The sequence below is a fragment of the Oryzias latipes genome, chromosome 3, assembly GCF_002234675.1.
Source record: "Oryzias latipes chromosome 3, ASM223467v1".
NCBI lineage: Eukaryota > Metazoa > Chordata > Actinopteri > Beloniformes > Adrianichthyidae > Oryzias > Oryzias latipes.
The window spans coordinates 3,885,819-3,909,038 of record NC_019861.2 but is presented as its reverse complement, the minus strand read 5'-3'; the positions used below and the strand labels follow the sequence as shown (position 1 = coordinate 3,909,038).

Sequence of the window (23,220 nt, the reverse complement as noted above, 5' to 3'; positions counted from 1 at the left end):
ATTTGCAGTTTTACAAGCCTGATATATGTGAGCCTTAAATGATAAATCCTGGTCAAATAAAACCCCAAGGTTTCTAACTGTGGAATTAGGGGCTATACTTATGCCATCCAGGGAGACTATCTGATCAGACAGAGCATCTCTGAGGTTTTTAGGACCAAGTATAATGACCTCAGTTTTTTCGGGGTTCAAGAGGAGGTAATTAATTGTCATCCAGGTCTTGATGTCTCTGATGCAGGCGTTCAGTTTCTCTATATTGTCATTCTGGTCAGGTTTAATGGATAAATACAACTGCGTATCGTCGGCATAACAATGAAAATTAATGCTTTGTTTCCTGATTATGTTTCCTAAGGGCAGCATGTAAAGAATAAACAGGAGGGGTCCTAAAACTGAGCCCTGTGGGACTCCGTAGGTAACTCGAGTGCACTGAGAGGAATGTCCATTTACATTAACAAACTGGTACCTATCGGATAAATAGGATTTAAACCACTGGAGGGCAGATCCTCAGATCCCTATGTCCTGCTCTAGTCTATGGAGTAAAATACTGTGGTCAATGGTGTCAAAGGCTGCACTGAGGTCTAACAGGACCAGAATAGTAATACGGCTGCGTCATCAGCAAAAGAAAAAGTTTCTGCTTGGAGAAAAAGAACCAACAAAGTAAACGCACGAGTTTCTATCTCATTTCCATTTTCATTGTGACGCATATATATATATAAAATATCCAACTTTGCCAACTTAAATAAATTATTTCTATTGGTAACAAGTAATTGAGTTAAATTTATTCAACCTAATTTCTTACGTCTATCAAACTCAATAATTGTTTATACAACTCAAATTTACATATTTATCTGTTGTGTTTTTCCATCTTAATTTATTGTACTTCTTGAACTCTCATATGTCTAAGTTTGAGCCTGCAGATTTACAGTACTTCCAATATAGATTTATGGTATAAAAATATTTACCATTTCTCTGACTTTATCATTACACCACTGAACAGTAGGGTTGCTATTTAACTCATCATCCTCTCACTCATGGTGCAGAAAGAATTAAAAATAACACGACAAATAACTGGGCAAAACACATTAAAACAGTTAAACAACTAAACACATTTGGTCAAAAACCCACACTTAAACCCAGATCCGTCCAGACAGGCAAAGGGAATGGTATCCCAGAATCCCTTGCGATGCCGATCTAACAGCAGCACCAAAGTTACACCTACTTAATTGAATTAATTTGAATGAAAGTAGAATAACTGTCTGATAATTACGTGTTATTTTAAAGCTGACTTAACTAAAAAGAATTGATTTATCTTAACTTAAGCAAATAATTAAGTTAGATCAAAGTAAAAAAGTTTACCTTTCCAACATCCATATGTGGTCTTATCACCCTCTCACTGTGGAAAAAGTATTATCTGAGCTTCTTCATTCACTAAATCATATTCAAATGGACACGCCATGCTGTTTCACCTCTCTGAAAACAAACTAACCTTCAACTAAACCTGCTCCAAACCAGGTTATGTTCAGAGCATGAGTTACTATGGCATACCCTGAAACATACCTCCATTTCTGGAACCGAAAGCTGAGGTTATCAACTTCCTTAGACTCAAACTTACCGTGGTAACTAGCATAACCTGCTTTCTGGAATACCCCCCTGTAGGGGAACAGAAGGGCAGGAAGAAACAGGCCTGAAGCGAGATGAGAGTTAGTGTTTCAAAATAAAACAGGAAGTGCGACAGGAGACAACACAGGTGACAGACATAGACCAAAAGTGCACAACTTAGGACACAAAACACAAATGACGAGACATGACAGGTATTCAGAGACTGCTCTGAACCGAAGCGGCGCCATTCTCTTTCCAACTTACGGGTTACTTTTTTAAGAGAACGTGTATGAGCGTTAAACCACGGTCTCGGTTTTGCCTAACAAGCTTAGGTTTCAGGGGGGCAACAACATGGAGTGTACTCCTGAGGGCTTGTAAGGCATCATTAACAAAGTGGTCATTTATACTAGGACTGATACTATGGGAGCTGGACTCAGAGTATTTTCTCAGAATATCACTAAGTACTGGCTGAACTGTGAGTTTAAACTCAGACATAGAACGGTCAGTTAAGGTTCTTCAAGGCTGTTTCTTATTCACTGGGGCAGAAGGATGTTCCAGTGTAAACTGGAAGGTAATCATAGAGTGATCAGAAATGATGGGGTTAAGAGGAAGGACACTCAGCTGGCTGATCTCTATACCATGGGTTAGAACAAGGACCAGGCTGTGCTTATGACAGTTTGATCAGAATCTAAGACAATAGTCGATAGGAAGTCAAAAATTAAGTTAAATATTCTGAATACAAAACGATAAATAATAAAGAATAAAGAATAAAACGGCTTTTCTTGACATGCACAACAGGAAATGAGGAAATGAGTCGGATTGTGATCAGTGCTCTATGATTGGAAGTGATTCTGTTTCATTAGGGTGTAACTGTTAACTTCATGATGTTATAATTTGGGTTACAAGAAGAGAGGAGGATGCACCTTTCTCTACAACGAAGCATTCAAACCTAAAATAGAAACCAGGCTAAGATTAGAAACAAAGTTGGATTCATCTGGCAGCTTCTAGTAGTTCTGATTCTCGTGATGTTTGAGGCTGGAACATGCCGACCTTCATCAAGAAGTGATTATTTATACGTGTCTGTGAACAGGACGGATGATCAAAACTGCTGTATGTTCTCATAAAAGACAAACTAAAATGTTGCTCATCCCACAGGGGAGTTGGCTTCACCCACAACAGCTTTGTGGGGTTTGAGTTATTTTAGCTTTTTTTAGGTCGCGTTAAAGGAGAAGCTGCAGCTTTCTTTGGCAGGTCACAGCACCTTCAGCGAGCTCTGCTGGCAGTCCCCCTGCTCCCAGTTCTGAGCCTCTCAGAAACCGTGATGAGTGGCGGATCTGCACCGACGGCAGATATTGGGGTCACTCTGCTTCCTGTCATGCTTCCTGTCATTGCTCTCATTTCAGGTTGACTCCTGTTTCTGGAGTCACAGAAGTCTTGGGATCTGTTTCATCTGCAGCAGTTTCTGTTCCTCTTGCGTCCAGCTGCACCTTTGAGAGGATTTTCCTGGTTTCCTGTTAAACAGGGGGGTTAAACAACCTGGGGGGTTGTGGCCTTTGCTCCAGCATGAAGACATCTTCAGCTGATTCCCACACTGCCTGCTGGGCATCAGTAAAGAGGGGCTCTTTAAAAGTTCATGCAGAGGGAACAGAAATAGTGCACTGGAGGCGGCTCACAGGTCACGGCCCGCACAGGCCGGACTCGCCGCCATGAGGCGCCGCTCACTAACCAGAGCGGCTTAGGAGGTAAACTCTGCAAAGATGTTGGTTTATTTACACGTTTTTCGTGTTTCACCATGACTTTAAAATGAGACGTATATAAATATTGAGGGCAGCTGTAGAGATCTGCACAGGACGAAGCAGATCAAGTCACCAGGTCTCCACACGGTTCAACACTTTGACCTCCTTTAGACGCCCTGAGTGCTGAAAACAGGAAAACCAAAAAGACAGAGAATCAAGGACAAAACAGCTTTCATGGATTACAGGAGTTGTTCTTTGAATATTTCTACTACAGATCAGTGATCTTCTTACATCTAAATGTTTTGAAATTCGTTTCCCCATGTTTGAATATTAGAAGTTGCAGGTGGTTAAAAAAGTGTTTGTCGTGACTTTGTCTGTCTGAGCCGCAGGATTTCGGTTGTTTTGTCTGCTGGGATTCGCTCCGTTCAGTGATCAGAGGTGGTCCAGGTCAGGGGATCCGATCTGCTTAGTTCGTTTCTGATCTCTTCAGTTGTAGAGGTCGCTGTCCTCCGGCCTCATTTGGGCCACAGTCTTCCTGCCGTCCCGGACTCGTTTGCAGTCCAGGAACCCGACTGGCTGACAGAACCAGTTAGAGCAGAGAGCTGTCATGAAGTCGTATTTTTCCACTAAACTCAGAACAAAACTCACAGCTTTGAAATAAAAATTCCCTAAAATGCAAACATTTACAAAATTAAAAAAACAACGCCTTAAGTTGGAAATGAAACCAACCTTGAGTTCTCTTGTCTCTGATTGGCTGGTTTGGCGGCACATTTGTAACCTTTGACCTCAGAGTAGTGGACGGTAAAAGTGAAGATCATTGGGAGAAAGTGAGACTGAAGAGAACACGTCTGAAAAACAGACGCATCGCAGATGCAAACTTGTATTTTAAAAGACAGAGATTTAAAAAACACAGATGGGATTTTTGCAAACACGCTTATTTCTTATTTGCAACTCAGAAAGTTTCCTTTCTTTTTCCTTAAACTTTGTTCATTTTAAAGGCAAAACGACAGCATTCCACACAGGGAAAAAATATCATAGGTGACTGAGAAAGTTTCCTTTTTGAAACGAGACATTTTGTTTCAAAACAGTGACCTTTCACATCATGGACGTCCAGCTGCATTCCGTCATTAAGAGGGTCCATATGCAATGCACCCCCCACCCCCCCCCCCAACCCTAAACTCTGAGCTTTGGGATGACGAGGTGGAATAAAATACTAAACTGTGCAGGAGATGAGTGAAAGTGACATCCTCCACATAAGTTGACATTTGTTCCCCTGCCGGGTCTTTGAGGCAGTGATAAATGCCCCCCCCCCCCCCCCCCCCCCCCCCCCCGCCCAGTGACCTTCATTACAGAGAAGCGATGATCTTCACGAGCCCGTTCCTCTTGGGCTCTGGTTTCCTCTCCGCGTCGGCTCAGCAGGGCTCTGGGAGGCCGCTGTGGGTCTCTGGGTTGACCTCAGCTTCAATCAGAACCACAAGGTTACTGATGGTGGCTGAACGTTCCCCAGGTCAAACACTGGAGGCCAAACTCTGGTCCTCATGAATCATCGTCTGTGGTTGAAACACGACATTTTCATTGATCTCACGAATCTGGACTCTCAGATGTTCCCCCTGGCTGCAGCCAGGAGACCCGGTTCTGCTCCTCCACTGAGGTGGTCTCAGAGCTGAATGTGGGAGGGGGAGACGCCGCCGGGACCTCTGAGTGACCCACAAACAACCACGTTCATGAAGAACATGTGGATCCGCTGGTTCCTCTTCTGCAGGAGTTTCACTTTGTGTGTGCTGTCATGTGAACGTCAGCGTCTTGCTGAGTCATGCTCCGGCGTCCTCTGAGGTCTCTGTTCCACCTGATTCATCAGATTCCTCCCTGAGAACCGGCTGCTCTTGTTGTTTTCACTTCTGCTTTAAAATTCACACCAATGTGCCAAAGTTTGAGTGTCACGTCGTGGAGGTTCGGTTCTGTAAATGTGATAACAGGAAGGAACACTTTTCCGTCTGAAACTGGCAGCTGAAGGATGGCTGAAATGGTCTTGGGTCCAAAGGGTTTTGGAGTTTGGTTGGTTTTCCTCTGGGCTGCAGTGGTTCTGTCAATGATCAAAGACAGGTTCTTTCATTTGAGCCCGTTCAGAACTTAACTTTGAACCAAAGATCTGTCATCACCAGTGACTTTAACTCCAAAGTGTCGGATAAGTTGGTCTTATTTGAACATGGATAGATAATAATAATTCTTCCAATCTAAAAACGACCTGACCGCTCAATTGTCGGCTGTGGTTTAGAGTCTATCCAGAGCTACATCTTTTATTTGTCATTATTTTCAGTTTTTCTCTCTTTCATTAAGAGTGTTTTAAAAGGGAAAAAAAAGAAGAAAAAAAAGATAAATTCTTTTCATATGACAAAAGTTAACACAAAAAAATTCAGAGAGGAGGCTGCCACCTGCTGGCCGCTTCTAGTATAACAACAGCAACATGAGTCATTTTTGTGCCACGACAATAAGAGCAAAAAAATCCAGATTTCCTAAAATGCAAACAAAAGTATTTCCAAAGTATTTCAAAACTGACTTTCGTTGTCAGTGTAGAGGCACAGATGTGACTTCATAAAAAGCAGGTGAAGGCTCATTCATTGTGTACAGCTTTGAGTTAAGTCCTTTTAGTATCATATAGTCCACAAGATCTTTGGATACGTAACCAGCTTTGGTGCTAGTAATACCAGGGTTATGCTTTTCACCTGAGGGTTTTCTTTTATTTAATCCACTTGTGAGGCCATGTAAAGCACTTTGTCTGACTGTGACCGCTTCAGCCGAAATAAACCTTCCTCTGAACTTTTTAAAATAAAATAAAGGAGAAATAAAAATAAAAATAGTGAGAAGTCGAATGTTTTTAAGCTGAACTGTTGCAGGTCTAGTGACACAGAAACTCAGATGAAAATCCTGGTGTTTTATCCTGAGCTGCTTAAAAAGCTGCTTCAGATCCACTTTTGTGTTTCAGAAAGATTTGCAGAAGGGGCTGCAGTGTGTGGGGGTGTCTTGACTGTCCCACACAGACCTAATAATAATAATAATTAAAGTTTGGATTTATCTGCGCTTCTCCAGACAATCAAACTGATTACAATGTGTCCATCATTCATTCACTCTACTGATGTCCCCACAGCTGCCCTCCCTGGGGCAGATTGACGGGGGTATCTGACCATGAAGTGTCTTGCCCAAGGACACGACGGTTGACTGGGGTAGCGAGGATCGAACCCCCGACCCTTGGCTCACCTGCTGAAGCTCTGAAAGCTTCTTTTAGGAACAGTTTCACCTGTTTTGGCTTTAAGGCGGCTCTCGGTACATTTCCTTTCATGTCTGGGTCTCCTCTGATCCTCTCTGAGGGGGCGGGGCCACGATCTTTGAAAGGTTAAAGCAGTGAGGTTGGTGGGCAGTAAAAAGTTTTAAAAAAAGTGATAAACAGTCAAGAATCACGTGACGTCCCACAGATCGTAGTGATTACCTGTTTCTGACCGAGTACACCTGGATAAACATCAAAACCGGAAGCAGCAGCTGATGGGCTTCCTGTCTGAGCGGAGCAACAAAATACCCCCCACCCCCACCACCACCACCACCACACACACAGCTTAAAGCGAACAAACTAGATTGGAAAATTATGCGGTTCACTCGGTGGGGGGTGGGGGTTGTTTACCCCCACACCGTCGAAAAACAAGCTGTTTTTTTGACCGGGCAGCAGGGACCGTTAGTGACGTCACGCCGGCGCAGCTCACGTAGGCACGTGACGGTGACGGAATCGCAGTCAGCTGATAAAGCGGCAGATTGCGGAGTCACGCGCTTCAGCTCCAGTTTTGCGGGTGTACGCGGAGCAGCATCATGAGGGCCGCGGTGCTGTGCGTGATTGCTGCGTTGGCGCTGAGCGGGGAGGCGCTGATCCGGTGAGACACGCGAAGTTTAAGCTAGCTGCGTTAGCCTTCGATGTTAACCGCTGTTTTTTACCAAGCTCGGATCGGACCGAACCGGATCTTCCAGGGGTTCGGACCCGTGTCGTGTGACGGTTAGGGCCGGTTTCGGTGGACTAGTGCGCATGCGCCATGTTGTAAACAGAGGGTGACAACAGTGTCGTAAGCTCCAGCCTGTTGTTCCCTCATAGGTCCATCTGATCACCGATATTTCCGTCCAGAAAACGTTTCTTCAGAAAACTTAACGTCACGTCAAAGGTTCGTGTCGGTTTGTTCCGAAGCGACTCACCTTGTCCCACCTGAGAGGCCGACCCACCCACCCCCCTCAGGCTGAGGGCGGCTCTTTTCAGGTTTCAGCCTGGTTCTGGTCCCACAGGGTCCACAAACTTTGAGTATTTAGAAAGTCGTGATGAGGTTAGCTGTGGTCAGAATGGTGCATTTCTTCTAGGGGGTGAAGGTGAACGTCTGCAGACCTTTTCTACCATCAGAACCACTGCAGAGATAAAGATACTTTATTGATCCCAGCTTGGGAAATTGGGTTGTTGCAGCGTCAAACAAACACACAATGCGTGACAATCAGAAAAAACAAACAACAGATGTAGAAAAACAGACGTCAGATCAGTTTATCTATTGCAAAGGGATGATGGTTTATAGAGTCTGATGGAGTGAGGTAGGAATGATCTCCTGTAGCGGTTGGTGTGACAGTAGGAAAAGGCTGACCCTCAGGTACAGGAGGCTCCGGATTATCCACGATGGATACGAGCTTATTCAAAGCGTGTTCAAGAGAAGGAGGGATCAGAGAAGTCCTGGTCCCACTAGAGAGGAGCTGGATCGCTGCAGTCCGGTCTGCATCACCGGCATTCATGGAAACATGGAGGCGTTTTGTGTCTCCAGCCTGGTGGGGACACAAAACGTCAATGTGCTGTGAAGCTGCAAGTCCAGGATCCAGGCTGCAGGTTCTCATCCTGATTCTCTTCCCGCAGAATTCCACTGAAGAAGTTCCGTTCCATCAGGCGTGAGCTGACCGACTCTGGCAGGGAAGCCCACGAGCTCCTGGCCGACAAACACTCCCTCAAATACAACCTGGGCTTCCCGTCCAGCAACGGACCCACACCAGAGACCCTGAAGAACTACCTGGACGTAAGCGGGGGGGGGGGTCACCTCCTGCTCTGTGATCCTCATCAAGCATCAACATGCAGGAAGTCTGTCAGTCAAGCTGGCTGTGAATCACAAACCTTCAGATTGAATCAGTTTAACTTCTGCTAAGAAGGAGAAGCTCTGTGGTCAGAATGACTCCAAACCTGCAGCGCTTTCTTCTTCCGCGACAGGAAACGTGTGTGTGACAGTCACTTCCTGCCTCGTCACCATGACTCTGCAGTTGTTTGACCCGTGTCTTCATAGTTGACTCAGCAGTTGTGTGCAGTGACTGGAGATCAGCTGACTGCTCCCTCTTCCTCTCCAGGCTCAGTATTATGGTGAGATCGCTCTGGGCACGCCCCCCCAGCCCTTCACCGTGGTGTTTGACACCGGCTCCTCCAACCTGTGGGTGCCCTCCGTCCACTGCTCCCTGCTGGACATCGCCTGCCGTGAGTGCCCCCCTCCCTCTCCGTCTGACATGGCCGTCAGTGTCTCACCCCTACCCCCCCCCCCCCCCCCCCCTGCCTTTCAGTGCTGCACCACAAGTACAACTCCGCCAAGTCCAGCACCTACGTGAAGAACGGCACGTCCTTCTCCATCCAGTACGGATCCGGCAGTTTGTCTGGTTACCTGAGCCAGGACACCTGCACGGTGAGTGTGGGCGGGGCCGTGACCCCTCCCACCACGCACAGCGTGGAAACGGCCAAGGCCGTATACTTGTATAGCACTTCTCTGCTTTCCTTGAAGGCCCGAAGCGATTCACAGTCCCCTTCACACATTCACACACACACATTCAGACACACATACACACCTTCACACACACTGATGGCAGCTCTGCTGCCAAACACCGGCGCCAACCTGTGGGGTTCCGTGCCTTGCCCAAGGACACTTTAACGCATGCGTGGGCAAGGCGGAACCGTACGGTGGTGGAGAGGTGCAACACACGCTTACATATAAGAGACTACAACAACAAATCTCAGTACACATGAACACAAACTGAACACAACAGCAAATCACGGCACAAATGACCAAAAACTGAATCACAACAACAAAAGCGGAGACACGGCTTTTACCAGAAAGGGAACGTCCTGAATCCCTGAAGTGACGCAATAGAAAAACAATCCTTTAGGATTTTTGTAAAGTTATCACTGTTTTCTTTTTGTGGACAGTATAAATACATGCATACAGTATAAATACAAAAGCATTTTTTAAAAGTTGTATTACTACAGTAAAAGTCACAACAATGTTTAGCAGGGTCAAGTTTTTGCCTCACTTCCAGTATTAAGGGTATTCCCCTCCGTTAGCAGCTGCTCGCTTTCCTTCATTTTTTGTCCGTCTTCTGCTGTTGTGTTTTGCACTTGGCTGCAGCTGCAGAGCAGACCGTCATGGAAACAAAGCATTAAAGCGTCTCCTTCATCCTGTCATGCTGCCTCATCATCATCACTGTATTGTGTCTGGAAAGAATTAGTGTTTTTTTCCTTTATTTTTGAAACAGCATTCAGACTCCTGAACTGTTAAAAAATACTGGAGAAGCTACATTAAGCAATACTGAAAAGAAACTGCACTTTATTTCCTCAATCATACTTTTAGAACATTATTGGTTAAGGCTCATTCATTCTATTTTTTATACTGAAAAATATTTAGTTGTGGTAATCAGACAATGTTGACTGTTCCCTTTCTGTATTTTAAGTTACCAAAATAAAAGCACTGTGAATTTGTTTGGGTAAAAACAAATTCTATATGAAATACAGTTGCAGTGCTTAACATTATTACCATTATTAAATGGAATTTTACCATTTTATTACAGTGGAGTCTTTTCAAAGTCATACTTAAAAATAAATAAATAGGAAAATGTGTTCCGATACAATATCAGGATAGGTATGGTATTACAGACTCTTGCTAATACACACCCCTAATCGTTATGCTTTTTAGTTAAAATTGGCAGAGATTTTAAGGATAGCCCCTTAGATGGGGCTATCCCAAACACACGCGTGTCACTGGTGACATCTCAGGTGTTACTTTAGTTCAGTCAGACTTAAGTTCATCTGGGGGGGCGGATGGCTAACCTCCGTCTGAGTGAGTGACGGTGACCATGCAGACGAACCTGACAGACCCCCCCTCTCCTCTGGCAGATCGGGGACATCTCTGTGGAGAACCAGGTGTTTGGGGAGGCGATCAAGCAGCCCGGGGTCGCCTTCATCGCTGCCAAGTTTGATGGGATCCTCGGTATGGCGTACCCCCGCATCTCTGTGGACGGGGTGGTTCCAGTGTTTGACAACATCATGCAGCAGAAGAAGGTGGACAGCAACGTCTTCTCCTTCTACCTGAACAGGTGAGTGAGTTCAGACTCTCCTGGTCGGATTTCCTTGGACCGTGTCGGTGTAGGGACTCTGGGAGACACCCCCCTGGCTGTTTCTGTCAGTTAGATTATGTGGGAGTGTCCTGACAGAGGAGCTTCAGGCACTGATCAAGCAGACTGAGCGTCTTGTGCAGAATGCGGCTTGTTGGTTTGCTCTGCTGTGATTGGCTGAGGTCTGAAAGGACTGGAAACGTACTGGAACACCTGAGTTAAGAGGAACATGAAGGTCGGGGACTGCAGCAGGGAGGAGTAAGTAAGAGGAATAGGTCATGGAAGCTGTTGTGGACCAGAAAGCACATGAGATTTGCTAGGAAGTGCCATTAATCATGTATATGATTAATAAAAATAATACTATATCAGTAAAATAGACGTAACACTGTTTCAAAAATTCTCTTAGCAAAATTTGATCAAGTATTAAAAGTAAAATTATGTGCAAAATTATGTTACATTAGGAAAAATCCTGAATTGATTTTTCAATTTTTGGAGCAAGTGAAGTTATATCATTAGAAATCAATCAATGTAACCATTTTCAATAATTGATTAAAAATTATTTATTGTGACAGAAGAGTGTCAGCAAGACTCAAAGGAAAGGTGTACAAGACAGTGGTGAGACCAGCTCTGCTCTATGGGTTAGAGACGGTAGCAGTGAGACAGAGACAAGAGGCTGAGATGGAGGTAGCGGAGATGAAGATGTTGAGGTTCTCCTTAGGAGTGACCAGGTTAGACAGGATAAGGAACGAGTACATCAGAGGGACGGCTCATGTTGCCTGTGTTAGCGACAAAGTCAGAGAAGCCAGACTGAGATGGTTTGGACATGTTCAGAGGAGGGATAGTGGATATATTGGTAGAAGGATGTTGGAGATGGAGCTGCCTGGCAGGAGGGCAAGAGGACGGCCAAAGAGGAGATATATGGATGTCTTAACAGAGGACATGAAGTTGGCTAATGTTAGGGTAGAAGATGTCCATGATAGAGTGAGGTGGAAAAGGATGATTCGCTGTGGCGACCCCTGATGGGAAAAGCCGAAAGAGAAAGAAAGATTAAAAATTATTTATTTATTTATTTTTATAATAAGGTAATGCTGTGAAGTGAAATAAAAAAGGGTCCATATTCTGTCGAATGACCAAGGTTGGTATTCCTTCCTCTGCTGATTAACAGCCGTTCTTCTGGTTTTAAACAGAGTTCATAGTTCTCTTCGCTGTAATTTCTGCAGACATTAGATAGAGGTCCGTATCCTTCTTCAGCTGATATCAGCGGCGCTGAAAGTTGAGGTCAAGATGTCTGCAGGTCAGAACTTTGCTGAAAATCATGGTCACTTCAGACTTTGGAGAAAAAGCGATGAATCCATTGATGAATCCATATTTCTAGAAGTTATTTGACTCTTTGATTTATTACTGCATGTTGGTTCAGACGTCTGTGATCAAACACTTCTCAAAGTCCTTCATGGTGTTCACAACCAGAACCTTGGACAGGTCCGGAGGACCGAGTGGTTTGACGAGCGGTAAGAGGTTAACGTTCCCTCCAAAGTCATGCTTTGGATCGCTTTCCGTGGCGTTTAGCATAAATACCACTTCCCTCTGCTGGTTGGTTGTCAGACTGCAGCTGCAGCAGCGCGAGGTCGAGGCGGGCTTCACGACCGTCAGAAATGAATGGACTTTGTGGAAGCAACCGTCCCGGTCTCTTCCACAAAGTCCATTCAAATCGGAAAATCCACATCTCACTGGCCGTTACCCCTTACATATCCAGAAGGGGGCTGAATCCAGGAGGAAGTTGTTTGCTTTTGGGGTAAACTTACCGTGTGGCTGCCCTTGGTAGTGGGACATCAAGGTACATGTAGGGGTTCTCAGGTGTCCATGTTGATCGGTTGGCCTCCTTCTGGAGATGGTCCTGCCTCTCTGAGCCCATTGGGTGGCACTTCTCCAGTCTGGAGACCACTCCCCCTGCCGGTGCTGGACATGCTGGTGAGGGGTATCAGTGGGTTCAGCTGCTCAGTCCTCCCACGCACTTGATGGAGACATGGTGGCTGATGACCGCTCTGCCTCTGAACCCGTATCTTGGTGACAATCTGGCTGCAGGGCTCAGGGCTGATGAAATAAAGCTGTGGTTTGTCGCTTCAGGAACCCGGACACGGAGCCCGGCGGGGAGCTGCTGCTGGGAGGAACAGACCCCAAATACTACAGCGGCGACTTCCACTACGTCAACATCAGCCGGCAGGCCTACTGGCAGATCCACATGGACGGGTGGGGGCTTCACATCAGTCAGCAGAAACACAGCAAACATGAACACACCAGAGATGCTGCACACGTTCTAGGGTTTCTTGTTTGTTTTTTTGACTGACAGCCCAATTACTGCATCTCAGCAACTTTTAAATTCACACTTATTCACAACGGTGGAAACCGGCACAGATGGCACTGTACTGCTGAGCAGACTGTACTGTACACTATTCAAAAGCCACCACGAACCCTTCCTAGGTACTAGAGTACAAACATGGTGATGCTGTGTGTCTGTGGGGCAGGATGGCGGTGGGCAGCCAGCTCAGTCTGTGTAAGGGGGGCTGCGAGGCCATTGTGGACACGGGGACGTCCCTGCTCACCGGCCCGTCGGCAGAGGTCAAAGCTCTGCAGAAGGCCATTGGAGCCATCCCACTCATCCAGGGAGAGGTAAGCGGATCTGTGACTCCATCCTTGTAGTGGCACCATCAGCAGTCCACATCCTGGATCTTTGGTCTGTAGACATTCTTTAAGACCAACTCTGATGAAAGTTGGTTATTTGGTGTTTCTGACATGTTGTCATAGCAGTTTTCTCACGGTGGAGGACATGCATGAAGAAAATTCAGCTTAAAATTGTTTTGCTGTGAACTGTATTTTACAGAGTATAAGTTGCACCGGAGTATACGGCACGAGTATGAAAAATACTCTGAAAAAAACGGTGTCCCTTTTATTTAAATTGTGAATCATGAGCAGACAAAAAAAACGTCATTGAAAAAAGCTCGTAGCACTGATCAGCGGGCCACAAGCTCCCTGCTCTGCTCTATTCTGATGCATCCACTGCAAAATAGAACCCAAGATAATCTGGGTGGGACTTGAAAGAGCAGAGCAGAACGTGGGAACTTGAGTTGATAGTCTTTATGAGTATTTTTGGTCATGTTCATTAGATCTGGAGTTAACTTTGGGTTTGACTCTTTCAGTACATGATAAACTGTGACAAGATCCCGTCTCTGCCCGCCATCACCTTCAACATCGGTGGTCAAAGCTACACACTGACTGGTGACCAGTACGTCCTGAAGGTAAGTGTGCTTGGGCCTAGCAGGGGGTCACGTGTAACCAGGCACCTGCAGCGCCACCGACGTAAGCCTTAGTCGCATGCACCTGTATGGGGGAGGACCCGTACGGGTGCTGCAGGTGTTTGGGTGGTCCGGCTCCATGGAGGGTCATAGAAAGGAGCAGCCGCACCTTAAGAGGAGCGCAGGTGTGTCTTGAAGTTCTGTTGAGGCTCGTACGGCCACTTCAAGGGGCGCCATGAAAGTGCAACGTACAGTGGTGTGTTTAGTAAATGTATATTGAAGTATTTGTAAGGCTAATGGAAGACGTACGGGTGATGATGTTGTACAGTGTCCTACACCTTACTCTAGTGGTTGGTGAGTTCTGACCCCTTACTGACCACGTGCACATGCAGAAGGCGTGGGGCGTCCATGTAATATGTCAAGTGCCAGTAGGATGACCTCACAAACGACCCTCTGTTTATCTAATTTCCTTATTTATAACTTATTGTGTGAACAGCACTCAGGGGCTCTTTGCACAGCCTGCAGGATTTGATCAAAGTCTCCCCTACGTCACCCTTCTTTACCCTTTAAGTGTTCACTACGACCTCCCATCTGCTGATTTTGTTTTTTTCAGTCTGGCCAGGCGATCGAGACCCACAAAGAACATATTTTAGTCCAACCTTCTGCATTCTGTCCCCGATCTGAACGCTCTAAAAATCCCCGTCGAGTAGAACAGAAGGCGGTCTTCCTTTCTACGTTCATCTTCTGTTAGAGCGATTATGCTGCCTTTTTTAAACAGTGCACCCTGTTTTATGTCCTGATTGGCTGGAGACCTCGTCAATCAATCTCCTCTGTGCCGTGTCTCCTGTACAGAACCCCACAGCTCTCCAGATCTACAGAAATCTGTGATCAAATCTTTGTTTTCCACCCGTAAGGCCATAGCTGCTGTGGGAGGGGTCACTACACCAAACCCAGCCGCTGCTTTCACTGTAGGCTCAGGCCTTCTTTCGCTCCTCCGTCACTCCTCTTCATCTGTTGTTTTTTTTTCTCCAGGAGAGTCAGGCGGGGAAAACCATCTGCCTGAGTGGCTTCATGGGGCTGGACATCCCGGCCCCCGCAGGCCCGCTCTGGATTCTGGGAGACGTGTTCATCGGACAGTACTACACCGTGTTCGACCGCGACAGCAACCGGGTGGGCTTCGCTAAATCCAAGTAAAGGTGTGCGGCGCTGGAATCTGCACGTGATTCTGCTGCTGTGGGGTGTAGAGCGTAGAGCTGAATGCACTGATCAGGCCGCTGACGAACACAGACAGGGGGGGGGTGACTCCAGGATCAAATGATCAGAGCTTCTCTTGTGAAAGTGATCTTTGTTTTAATTCTTTTTTGGAATCAGGGAGTTTTATTGTGATCTTTTGGGGGACTGCTCTTCATTTCTGACGCTGATGGATTTGAGTTTAATAAAAGTCTGAGGAGGTGACTCGACTCAACTCGGCTTCTTTCCTTTCCTCGTGTTCTCAGAATGACCTCCCGCCTGTCGTGATCTACACCGAAAGATTTGCTGTTAAATTTAGCTTTCAAACGTCATAAATTGCTTGAATGTGGCAAACGATTTCCTTAGTTTACTCGAGTGACCATCGCCCACAGACCCCACCAGCACATGCAGGTCAGGCATGTCTTCCACCCCAACCCCCCCAGTCTCGAGCACCCAATGATCAATCAGCCATGACGGCTTTGCATTGGGAAGAACATTTTTGGTTGATCTTGAATCTGAATCTTTTTTTTTTCCTTGATTCTCTGTTTTGGCTCCTTTCTCTGCCTTCCGTCAAGCTCAGCTGTTTGGCCTCTAGTTATGTGACGGCAACAAAAATCCCACCACCAGAAAACTTTATTCAACATTTTCAGTCACTTTACAAAACTAAACAGGACAGCTTGTTATACTTTTCACCAACATGATCAGAATTTGAAGGGTTTAGTACAAAGATGTCTCGGAGTTAATGGAGCTCTGTGTGGAGCTCTTGGGTAAAGCTTAAAGAACTGAGATACTTTTACTTCAGTAACTTTGTGCATAGAAAGTAGTTTTACTGCGGCACACTTTACAATGGACACAATGGTTACAATGGACTGTGACTGTCCAGATGTGTAACATTTTTGCACCATAGTAGAGGCACGTTAATGAAAACAAACCGATTTTAGGGAATTCTGTCCAGAAATGGAACCATTAACTTGACCATCAACTATGGAACCACTATGGACGCATCAGCGCATCTACAACAAGCCTCAACAGGCTAGACCCTTTTGAAACGTCTGACGAAAACGCTGATTTTTATATTGAACATTGATCTAACACTTATGTAGGACGCAAAAATGGGACAAAATTTTGAGATAAATAGAAATATATATATTTTTCAGTATTTACTAAAGGAAGTTGTAGGTTCGGTTAAGAAACGGATGTCAGCCAACGCATCCCTGACTATCCAACATGATGGTGAAAACTTTATTGACGCCAAAAAGATGAAAAACTGTGAAGGAAATTATTCACTTTTGTACTTCTACTAGAATGATACTTTTACTGTAGTACAACTTGAAGGGCCGTTCTTGGGGGATCAAGGTTAATATTCGCATGAGGATCTGTGAGAACGTTTTCCCAACCTCACCGGGGGTCACCGTGAACAAACTCCGGCCTTCAGGTCAACGTTGCCGTGGCTTTAACCCTGCAGCCGCCGTACCTGGTCTGTGTCCCACCTGCATGGAAAACCCGACAGTTTCTGCTGAAACATCAGGCGTGCTCTTAATGTTCAGAACTCCAGAGTAATAGATTCCCACCGGGAAGCGCCGGGACAATGGGAGACACCCCCCCCTACAGGAGGGGGTTACTCAGACCTGTGACCATGTTGATGTTTTCTGAAGAGCCGCTCCGCTTCAGCGTGGTTTGTGTCTGCTGCGCTGGGGGGCGGGGCACACGTTTAGTCTGTCTGAATGGAACGTGAAGAACCTGTGAGAACCGCAGAACTTTGGTCTCCATAGGTGCTGCAGCGTCAGGGGGGTGGGATGTGAAAGTAAAAAAAAGGCTGTCCATCCCCCTCGCCCTCACAGGTGCTCCTAGGCTGTTTGTTCAGTCTGACCTCTGACCCCCGCCATCAGCGCTCCTCCTGCTGCCCCACCTCCCCCCTGTCTGAGCCCGGTTCTGCAGGTTCTGTGGGGTTCTGCTCCTCACTGGTCTGCACGCGCTCACTGTCGGGCACGTCCTCGGGGGGCCTCATGGGTGCGGCAGGGTCTCTGACCACGTCCTCCATCTCCACCTCCAGCTCCTCCTCAGTCTCCTCCTCCACCCGGCCCACAGCGTCCGGGATGATCTCCACCTCGATGTCGGAGGAGTCGTCGCTCTGCTTGAACCACACGCTCTTCCCCCCCTCCCGGCGCGGCTGCTGGGACAGGATGGACCTCACGCCGAGCTCGTCCCCGTCTCCTCGGCCCCTCCTGCTGGGCCTCATCACGGGGCTCCCCTTGGGGACGTGGTTGCTGTAGATGCCGCAGGAGGCGCAGTGGCCCCGCCTCTCCAGGGGTAGGACCCGGCCCCGGGGCTGGGGAAAGGTGCTGCGCCTGGGAGTGGCGTTCCAGCGGCGGACCCCCCCGCGGTCGGACTCGTTCTGGAAGCCGTCATTGGTGTACTGCAGGGAGTCTCGGCGTCCGGCCCGGGGCTCCTCGCCCTGCAGGCACTGCAGTCAGGAAAGGGGAATCAGACCTTTGACTTTCTACCTGAGGTTCTCTGGAGGAGGAGGTGGGGGGGACACCTTGAGCCCCTCATTCTCCTCCAGCATCAGGACCAGATTTAACTTTAAACAGAGTCACATCGTCTCCATCAACAGCTGGGATGTTGGAATCGCCTCATGTTGAGGAGTTTCTACATTCGTTACTAAAGCTGCTGCAGAAACGAGCAGCAGCAGTTAGAAGAATCAGTGCAGCCGTGGATCCAGACCAGCTACAGACACCGATGAAGATGTTCAACTTTAACAATCCTGTTCACGACTAAAAGACCAAAAATAACCCGTGAACCAGAACACAGGGATGCTCGTCAGATGGTTGATCATGCTTTTTTTTCAATTCTTTTTTTTTTTAGATGTGTAGCTTGTAATTGTAACTAATGTTGTAATCAAAGTTACAACTACAAGCTGAGTCATAAATACTTTAATAAGTATTCATAAGTAAGGCAAGCCCTTAAAAGTATCAGATCTGCTTTTATTTTGAAAACTAAGACAATTAAAAGAAATGGAAACAGTGACAAAAGCTGTAAATATGTAGAAATGGGCGGGGCCATACGAGGCGAACTACAGCTGGAAAACAATACCGAGTTATAAGTTATTAAATGTAATCAAGAACTTACATTCATGCACATTCAGAGAGTGAAGATGAGAGTTTTCCATTCCCAGTGTGAACATTCGACCAACACTGACCTGACACAAGTTTCCCAAACTGGACTTTCCCTTCCACAAGCGGGAAACCAGGAAGCCAATCACGATGAGGGAAAGGACGAGCAGAGCCGCCATGACGAGGCCCAGCAGCGCCATGTCGCCTGGGCGATAGCCAGTGTTTGCGGGGGAGGGGATGGCTACAGCTGCGGGGGGGAACAGGTGAGTCACTGAAAGTGACCTGATGGCTTCATGCTGAGGTTTTCAGGTACAAAAGCTAAACAGATGAGCGTCGTTTCAGGCGGCTTTCAGGTTCCTCTGTCTGAAGTCCTACTACTATTTATGTTTGTGCGTCTGCATGCGAGTGTGTTTTTTGTGTAAAATCTATTCACTCCCTTCACTGTTCTACCGTTTTCTGGCCTTCATGAATCACTAATGGTAATAAAAAATTCTTCTTTTTTTCACTCAAAAATGGATGGAAATTAATATTTAATGTCAAAGTGAAAACATCTATCCATTTCCTTAGCCATGCCGGGGTCACGGGGTTGCCGGAGCCTGTCCTAGCTGCCGTGGCGAGAAGGCAGGTTCACCCTGGACAGATCGCCAGTCTGTCACAGCTCACAAAATCCCTCCCACAAACACCCAGTAGGAGGAAGCTGGAGCGCTTGGACTGTTTACCTGAGTGGTGTGGGTGGGATTGAGGTATGAAAAAGGGTCCAGAGTCTGGCTAACACTGGTGTTTCAGGCCATCATTACACCATGAAAACAGAGGAACACTCCAAGGCTACTCACAGAAAGGGTTGTACAGTGCAGAGGATGGATGCAAAAGAATTTCTAAGGCATCAAACATTCCCTGGATTTCAGTGAAGAAAATGTCTTCAAGAAATGAAAGGAATATGGTACTGGCTAGATTAGGCCGTCCTCGTTAGACTGAGTGTCCACGAAAGTAGGAGACTTATGAGAGAAGCTACCAAGACTCCTACGACCACTTTGGACGAGTTACAAGATGTAGCCGTGAGATGGTAGAATGGTAACGAGAAAGGCACAGGTGAGGAAAATTCATGTTCGAGCTCAAGTAAAGTTCACCAAAAGACGTGTGGGAGACTCCATGATGAAGAAGGTTCTCTGGTCTGATCAGACCAAAGTTAAAACTTTTAGGCCGTCAGAGAAGACACACCCACCCCACTGTGAAGCATGGTGGTGGCAGCATCATGCTGTGGAAATGTTTCTCAGCATCAGGTTCCACTTGAAAGATAGAGGGCAGAATGGCTAGAGAACCACAGTGTGAGAGAAGATTTCTTTTTCCATCCAGACAATATTCTAAAGCAGGGGTTGCACAAATCCAGGCCTCGAGGGCCGATGTCCTACATGTTTTCCAACCATCCTGCCACTCAAGCTCCTTATTGGCTAAACACACCTGATCCCGATAATCAGCAGCAGATGAGGCAGGATTTCTAGAAAACTAGCAGGAGGCTGTCCCTCGAGGCCTGGATTTGGGAACCCCTGATCTACAGCTTCTGAAAACGCAACACAGGACAGGAGTGGTTTAACAAGAACCAGGTAAATGTTCCTGAGTGGGCCGAGTCAAAGCCCGGACCTAAATCCCATGGAGAATTGGGGGCTGGACTTGAAAAGGGCTGTTACTGCCTGTTCTCAAAGGCAGAATAGCAACATGCTGATGTAGAAGACAGATAGAGGCTGATTCACACAGACTCATCGCAGTCAGAGGGATTAATAACTACGTCAACAATTATATTTCTTTATACGTTTTGTTTTGCTGACGATACTTTGTAGAAATATGTTTTCACTTTGACATTAAATTTTGTGCGAAAAAGACACATTTTATTGATCATAAGTGATTAATTAAGGCAAGAAAAGGCTAAAATGTCCGAGGGGTTGAACACTTTTGCAAGGCTAAGAGTCAAGAAAATGATGATGAGCAAAACTTTGCTTCTATCTCATATGTGGACAAAAAAGCATTAGAAAGAAAAAGCAGAACTTAGTTTTTTTTAAGATAAATTAAATTGCTTCTTTTTATTATTATAATAAAATTGAAAGCAGCTGTTGGTGACAGGTATGAAGAGAAAGAAGTCAACTCTTCACTGCAGGGAGGAGTGAAAAAATGAGGGGAGGTGGCAAAGGAGCACTGATGGGCTCACCGGGAATGACCTGAACGGAGAGCGCCGCCGTTCCAAACTCGCCGGTCACCGCGTCCACGGCACGCAGCTGCACACAGCACAGAGTTCACAGCTTACAACAGGGGGTGGGGGGCAATAGCATGGGCTCATCATGTGACTGACAGACAGAAGGTGTGTGTGAGTGACCTGGAGGGCGAAGGACTCGGTCTTCACCACTCTCTTCAGGACCACAAAGCCGTCAGAGGTCACGTTGACGTAGCTGCTGTACTGAACCTCGTACCTCACATCTGGATTCAGCCCCTGATGTCCAAACACAGGAGATGAGACAGGAACCAAAACAAGCTTCGCTCTTAATGCTGGGAGTCGAACGTTAATGGAGTGCGGCAAAGAGCCGATGCTAGATTTTCTGGGGGCCCCAGGCAAAAGTCCCCTGGTGGGCCCTCTGATCAACGTTCTAGCAGAGAAATCCAACATGTGCTAAACATTTAAAATACTTTTAGTGTAAATGTGGACATAATTACTGTCTCTGAATGTGAAGAAAAAGACTTTGAAAGATGAGACTAAAGCAAACAGAAAAACAGTCAAAAGAACATTGAAAAATAAAGAGAATTTACTGGGAACTTTACGGAAATAAGAGCAGCTAAAAACGGACCAGAAGGCTCAGAACTGGTGCATTTTATGTAAACAGAATAACTAACAAGAAACTGACAAAAGCCGGCAGACAAAAACATGACACTATTGGTCTCTCCTCTGGGACCCCCTTTTCCTACCAGGGGCCCAAACACTTCCCTGCTAGGAGGATTCTATTTGTGCCAAAAATATGTTATTAGGACCACTGTCTGTGTCTCTGCTCTATTATCTCTGTCAATCTCTACTGAACAAGTTTACTGGACATCTGTTTATGTCTAACTGTTACAACATCTCAAGTGTGTCCATGCTTCCTGGAACAGGCCAGGGTCGTTCAAACGTTTTGCAAAGAGGGCCAGATTTTAACATAGAAAGCAGATACATCTAACTACGTTTTTACTTAAAATACTGCCAATTTGTCCCTTTTTGTTCATTTCGAGGTTAGCGTGTCGTAGTTAGCATGTCTTGTCTGCCTCTTGAAAATAGTTAGAGTCTGTTGACATATTAGTGAGACACAGCAGTTTCATATTTCACTAAAAATGTGCCGATTTCCACTTGTCCTGGAAGTGGTGGCCGTCACTGTCAACTCTTTTTATTTACAGTTGACATGTTAGAACTGAACTAAAGAAGTCACTGAAAGATCACACGACTGTGTTGCCACAGGTTTACAACCATCACCAACCACAATCCAAATATCCTACACAGTTTTTAGAAAATGCCGTTGGCCGAATTTTATTTATATAATGCAGGGAGCCCGGAAATTCAAATGCCGGCTGCATTAGGCTTATTGGCCGGACTTTGGACACGGCTGTCCTGAATTGCTTTGTATTTGCTTTAAAATGTTTGTGCGCGTTTCAGGTTAAAAACTTCACATGTCTTTGGTATTACTGTTCTTGACGTTACCGAACATCATCAGGTGATGTCGGCAGGGAAGTCTTCGGTCACCACTACCTTTGTTTGGTCCTGTCGTTTCCCCATATTGTCAGAATAGTCTTTAGTAATTGTTACGACGATCGTTACTTGTTAGCAAATTTGGATACGTTTCTTTGGTCATCGGTTAGCTTAATGCTAACTTGGTCTGGGCTTGTTTGTCGTGCTTAATGCTCCTTTACCTGGAAATCATCTCTGGACTTTTTTCATTTTTAACCCTTGTGCTATCCTAGGCACTTAAACATTGGGAGTTGGGTCATCTAGACCCACTAAACAGTGCGCTGAACCTTTTTTCTTCAATGATTCCATGTGTCCATGGATTACATGAAATCTTTCCACCTTTAACCACCTTTGTCATGGTAGGGAGAACACGTCAGTGTAAGGGTGGGGTGGGGTCATCTAAGATAACACAAGGGTTAAAGTTCTTTGACAGAAAAACAGAACGAGCTGTAAGCAGCTCTAGCATCACAACAGTGTTGATCGCATGTGTTTTACAGCACACATGATGAACCAGTGGACGAATTTCATGTTTAAAGGCAAAAATGTGAGAGAATAAGATTGCAGGCGACGGTTCTGGTTGGGTTCAGTGAACTGAGTTTGAATCATCTTCCGGCCTCAAACGTTCGTCTCTGTCCTTCCTGCAGTTTCATGGATCTGTGAAGACCAGTCAGTGTGAGCGGTGTTTCTAACACGGGGGGCGGGGCTTTCTGTTAGGCTTCACTCTCATTGGTCTACTTAAACCTGCTGCTGGAACCAGATTCTGATTCAGTTCCAGAACCTGCAGATTCATGTCAGTGTATTTGAAGAAGGATTGTTAGAGGTGAGCTGCAGATTTGGTGGAAGTTTTGGCGACCATGAAACAATGTCGCTGCCGTTCCTGCATTCTGAACAAGGATCTGAAAAACTCACGGCGGCAAAGTCCTCATCCTGAGCCCGGACCCGGAAGGGCCGGTTGGTGCTCCGGTCTCGGAGAACCATGCTCTCGGGAACAGTTACTGTAGATGAATCCTTCGTAACGCTCTTCTCAAAGCGAGGTGGGTTCCTGCTCCTTCATCACCTCGATGGTCACCTGTGTCACAGCAAACTGGTCT

The 23,220-nt window shown here is 46.2% G+C and overlaps 2 protein-coding genes and 1 long non-coding RNA gene across 4 annotated transcripts; 1 reads left to right on the top strand and 2 right to left on the bottom strand.

Annotated features, from left to right (window-relative positions):
• Positions 1–2,184: 2,184 nt before the first annotated feature.
• LOC105356220 lies at positions 2,185–6,943 on the bottom strand. Of its 2 annotated transcripts, none has more exons than XR_002292319.2 (3): positions 6,817–6,943; positions 6,588–6,713; positions 2,185–4,180 (listed from the first exon to the last, which is right to left on the bottom strand). It is a non-coding gene; the product is annotated as an uncharacterized LOC105356220 (long non-coding RNA). The 2 variants fall into 2 exon arrangements; XR_910437.3 differs by lacking the exon at positions 2,185–4,180 and adding an exon at positions 4,681–5,415.
• A 120-nt stretch (positions 6,944–7,063) lies between these two features.
• Positions 7,064–15,506, top strand: LOC101161712 (cathepsin D). Its single transcript, XM_023951777.1, has 9 exons — positions 7,064–7,249; positions 8,257–8,413; positions 8,736–8,859; positions 8,943–9,061; positions 10,543–10,742; positions 12,885–13,007; positions 13,283–13,427; positions 13,955–14,053; positions 15,083–15,506. The coding sequence occupies exons 1-9, from the start codon at positions 7,188–7,190 to the stop codon at positions 15,242–15,244; spliced, it is 1,191 nt and encodes a 396-aa protein (XP_023807545.1). The 5' UTR covers positions 7,064–7,187; the 3' UTR covers positions 15,245–15,506.
• Positions 15,507–15,894: 388 nt separating this feature from the next.
• Positions 15,895–23,115, bottom strand: LOC111946848. Its single transcript, XM_023951788.1, has 5 exons — positions 23,039–23,115; positions 20,759–20,872; positions 20,594–20,660; positions 18,480–18,640; positions 15,895–17,744 (listed from the first exon to the last, which is right to left on the bottom strand). The coding sequence occupies exons 1-5, from the start codon at positions 23,105–23,107 to the stop codon at positions 17,166–17,168; spliced, it is 990 nt and encodes a 329-aa protein (XP_023807556.1). The 5' UTR covers positions 23,108–23,115; the 3' UTR covers positions 15,895–17,165.
• Between the last annotated feature and the right edge of the window lie 105 nt (positions 23,116–23,220).

Coding starts and splice junctions, on each gene's coding strand:
- LOC101161712 (XM_023951777.1), top strand. CDS start 7,188: ATGAGGGCCGCGGTGCTGTGCGTGATTGCTGCGTTGGCGCTGAGCGGG. Junction 8,860..8,942: donor CCTGCTGGACATCGCCTGCC/GTGAGTGCCCCC, acceptor CCTGCCTTTCAG/TGCTGCACCACAAGTACAAC. Junction 13,008..13,282: donor TGGCAGATCCACATGGACGG/GTGGGGGCTTCA, acceptor TCTGTGGGGCAG/GATGGCGGTGGGCAGCCAGC.
- LOC111946848 (XM_023951788.1), bottom strand. CDS start 23,107: ATGGTTCTCCGAGACCGGAGCACCAACCGGCCCTTCCGGGTCCGGGCT. Junction 20,661..20,758: donor CCGAGTCCTTCGCCCTCCAG/GTCACTCACACA, acceptor TGCTGTGTGCAG/CTGCGTGCCGTGGACGCGGT. Junction 18,641..20,593: donor CTCCGTTCAGGTCATTCCCG/GTGAGCCCATCA, acceptor TCCCCCCCGCAG/CTGTAGCCATCCCCTCCCCC.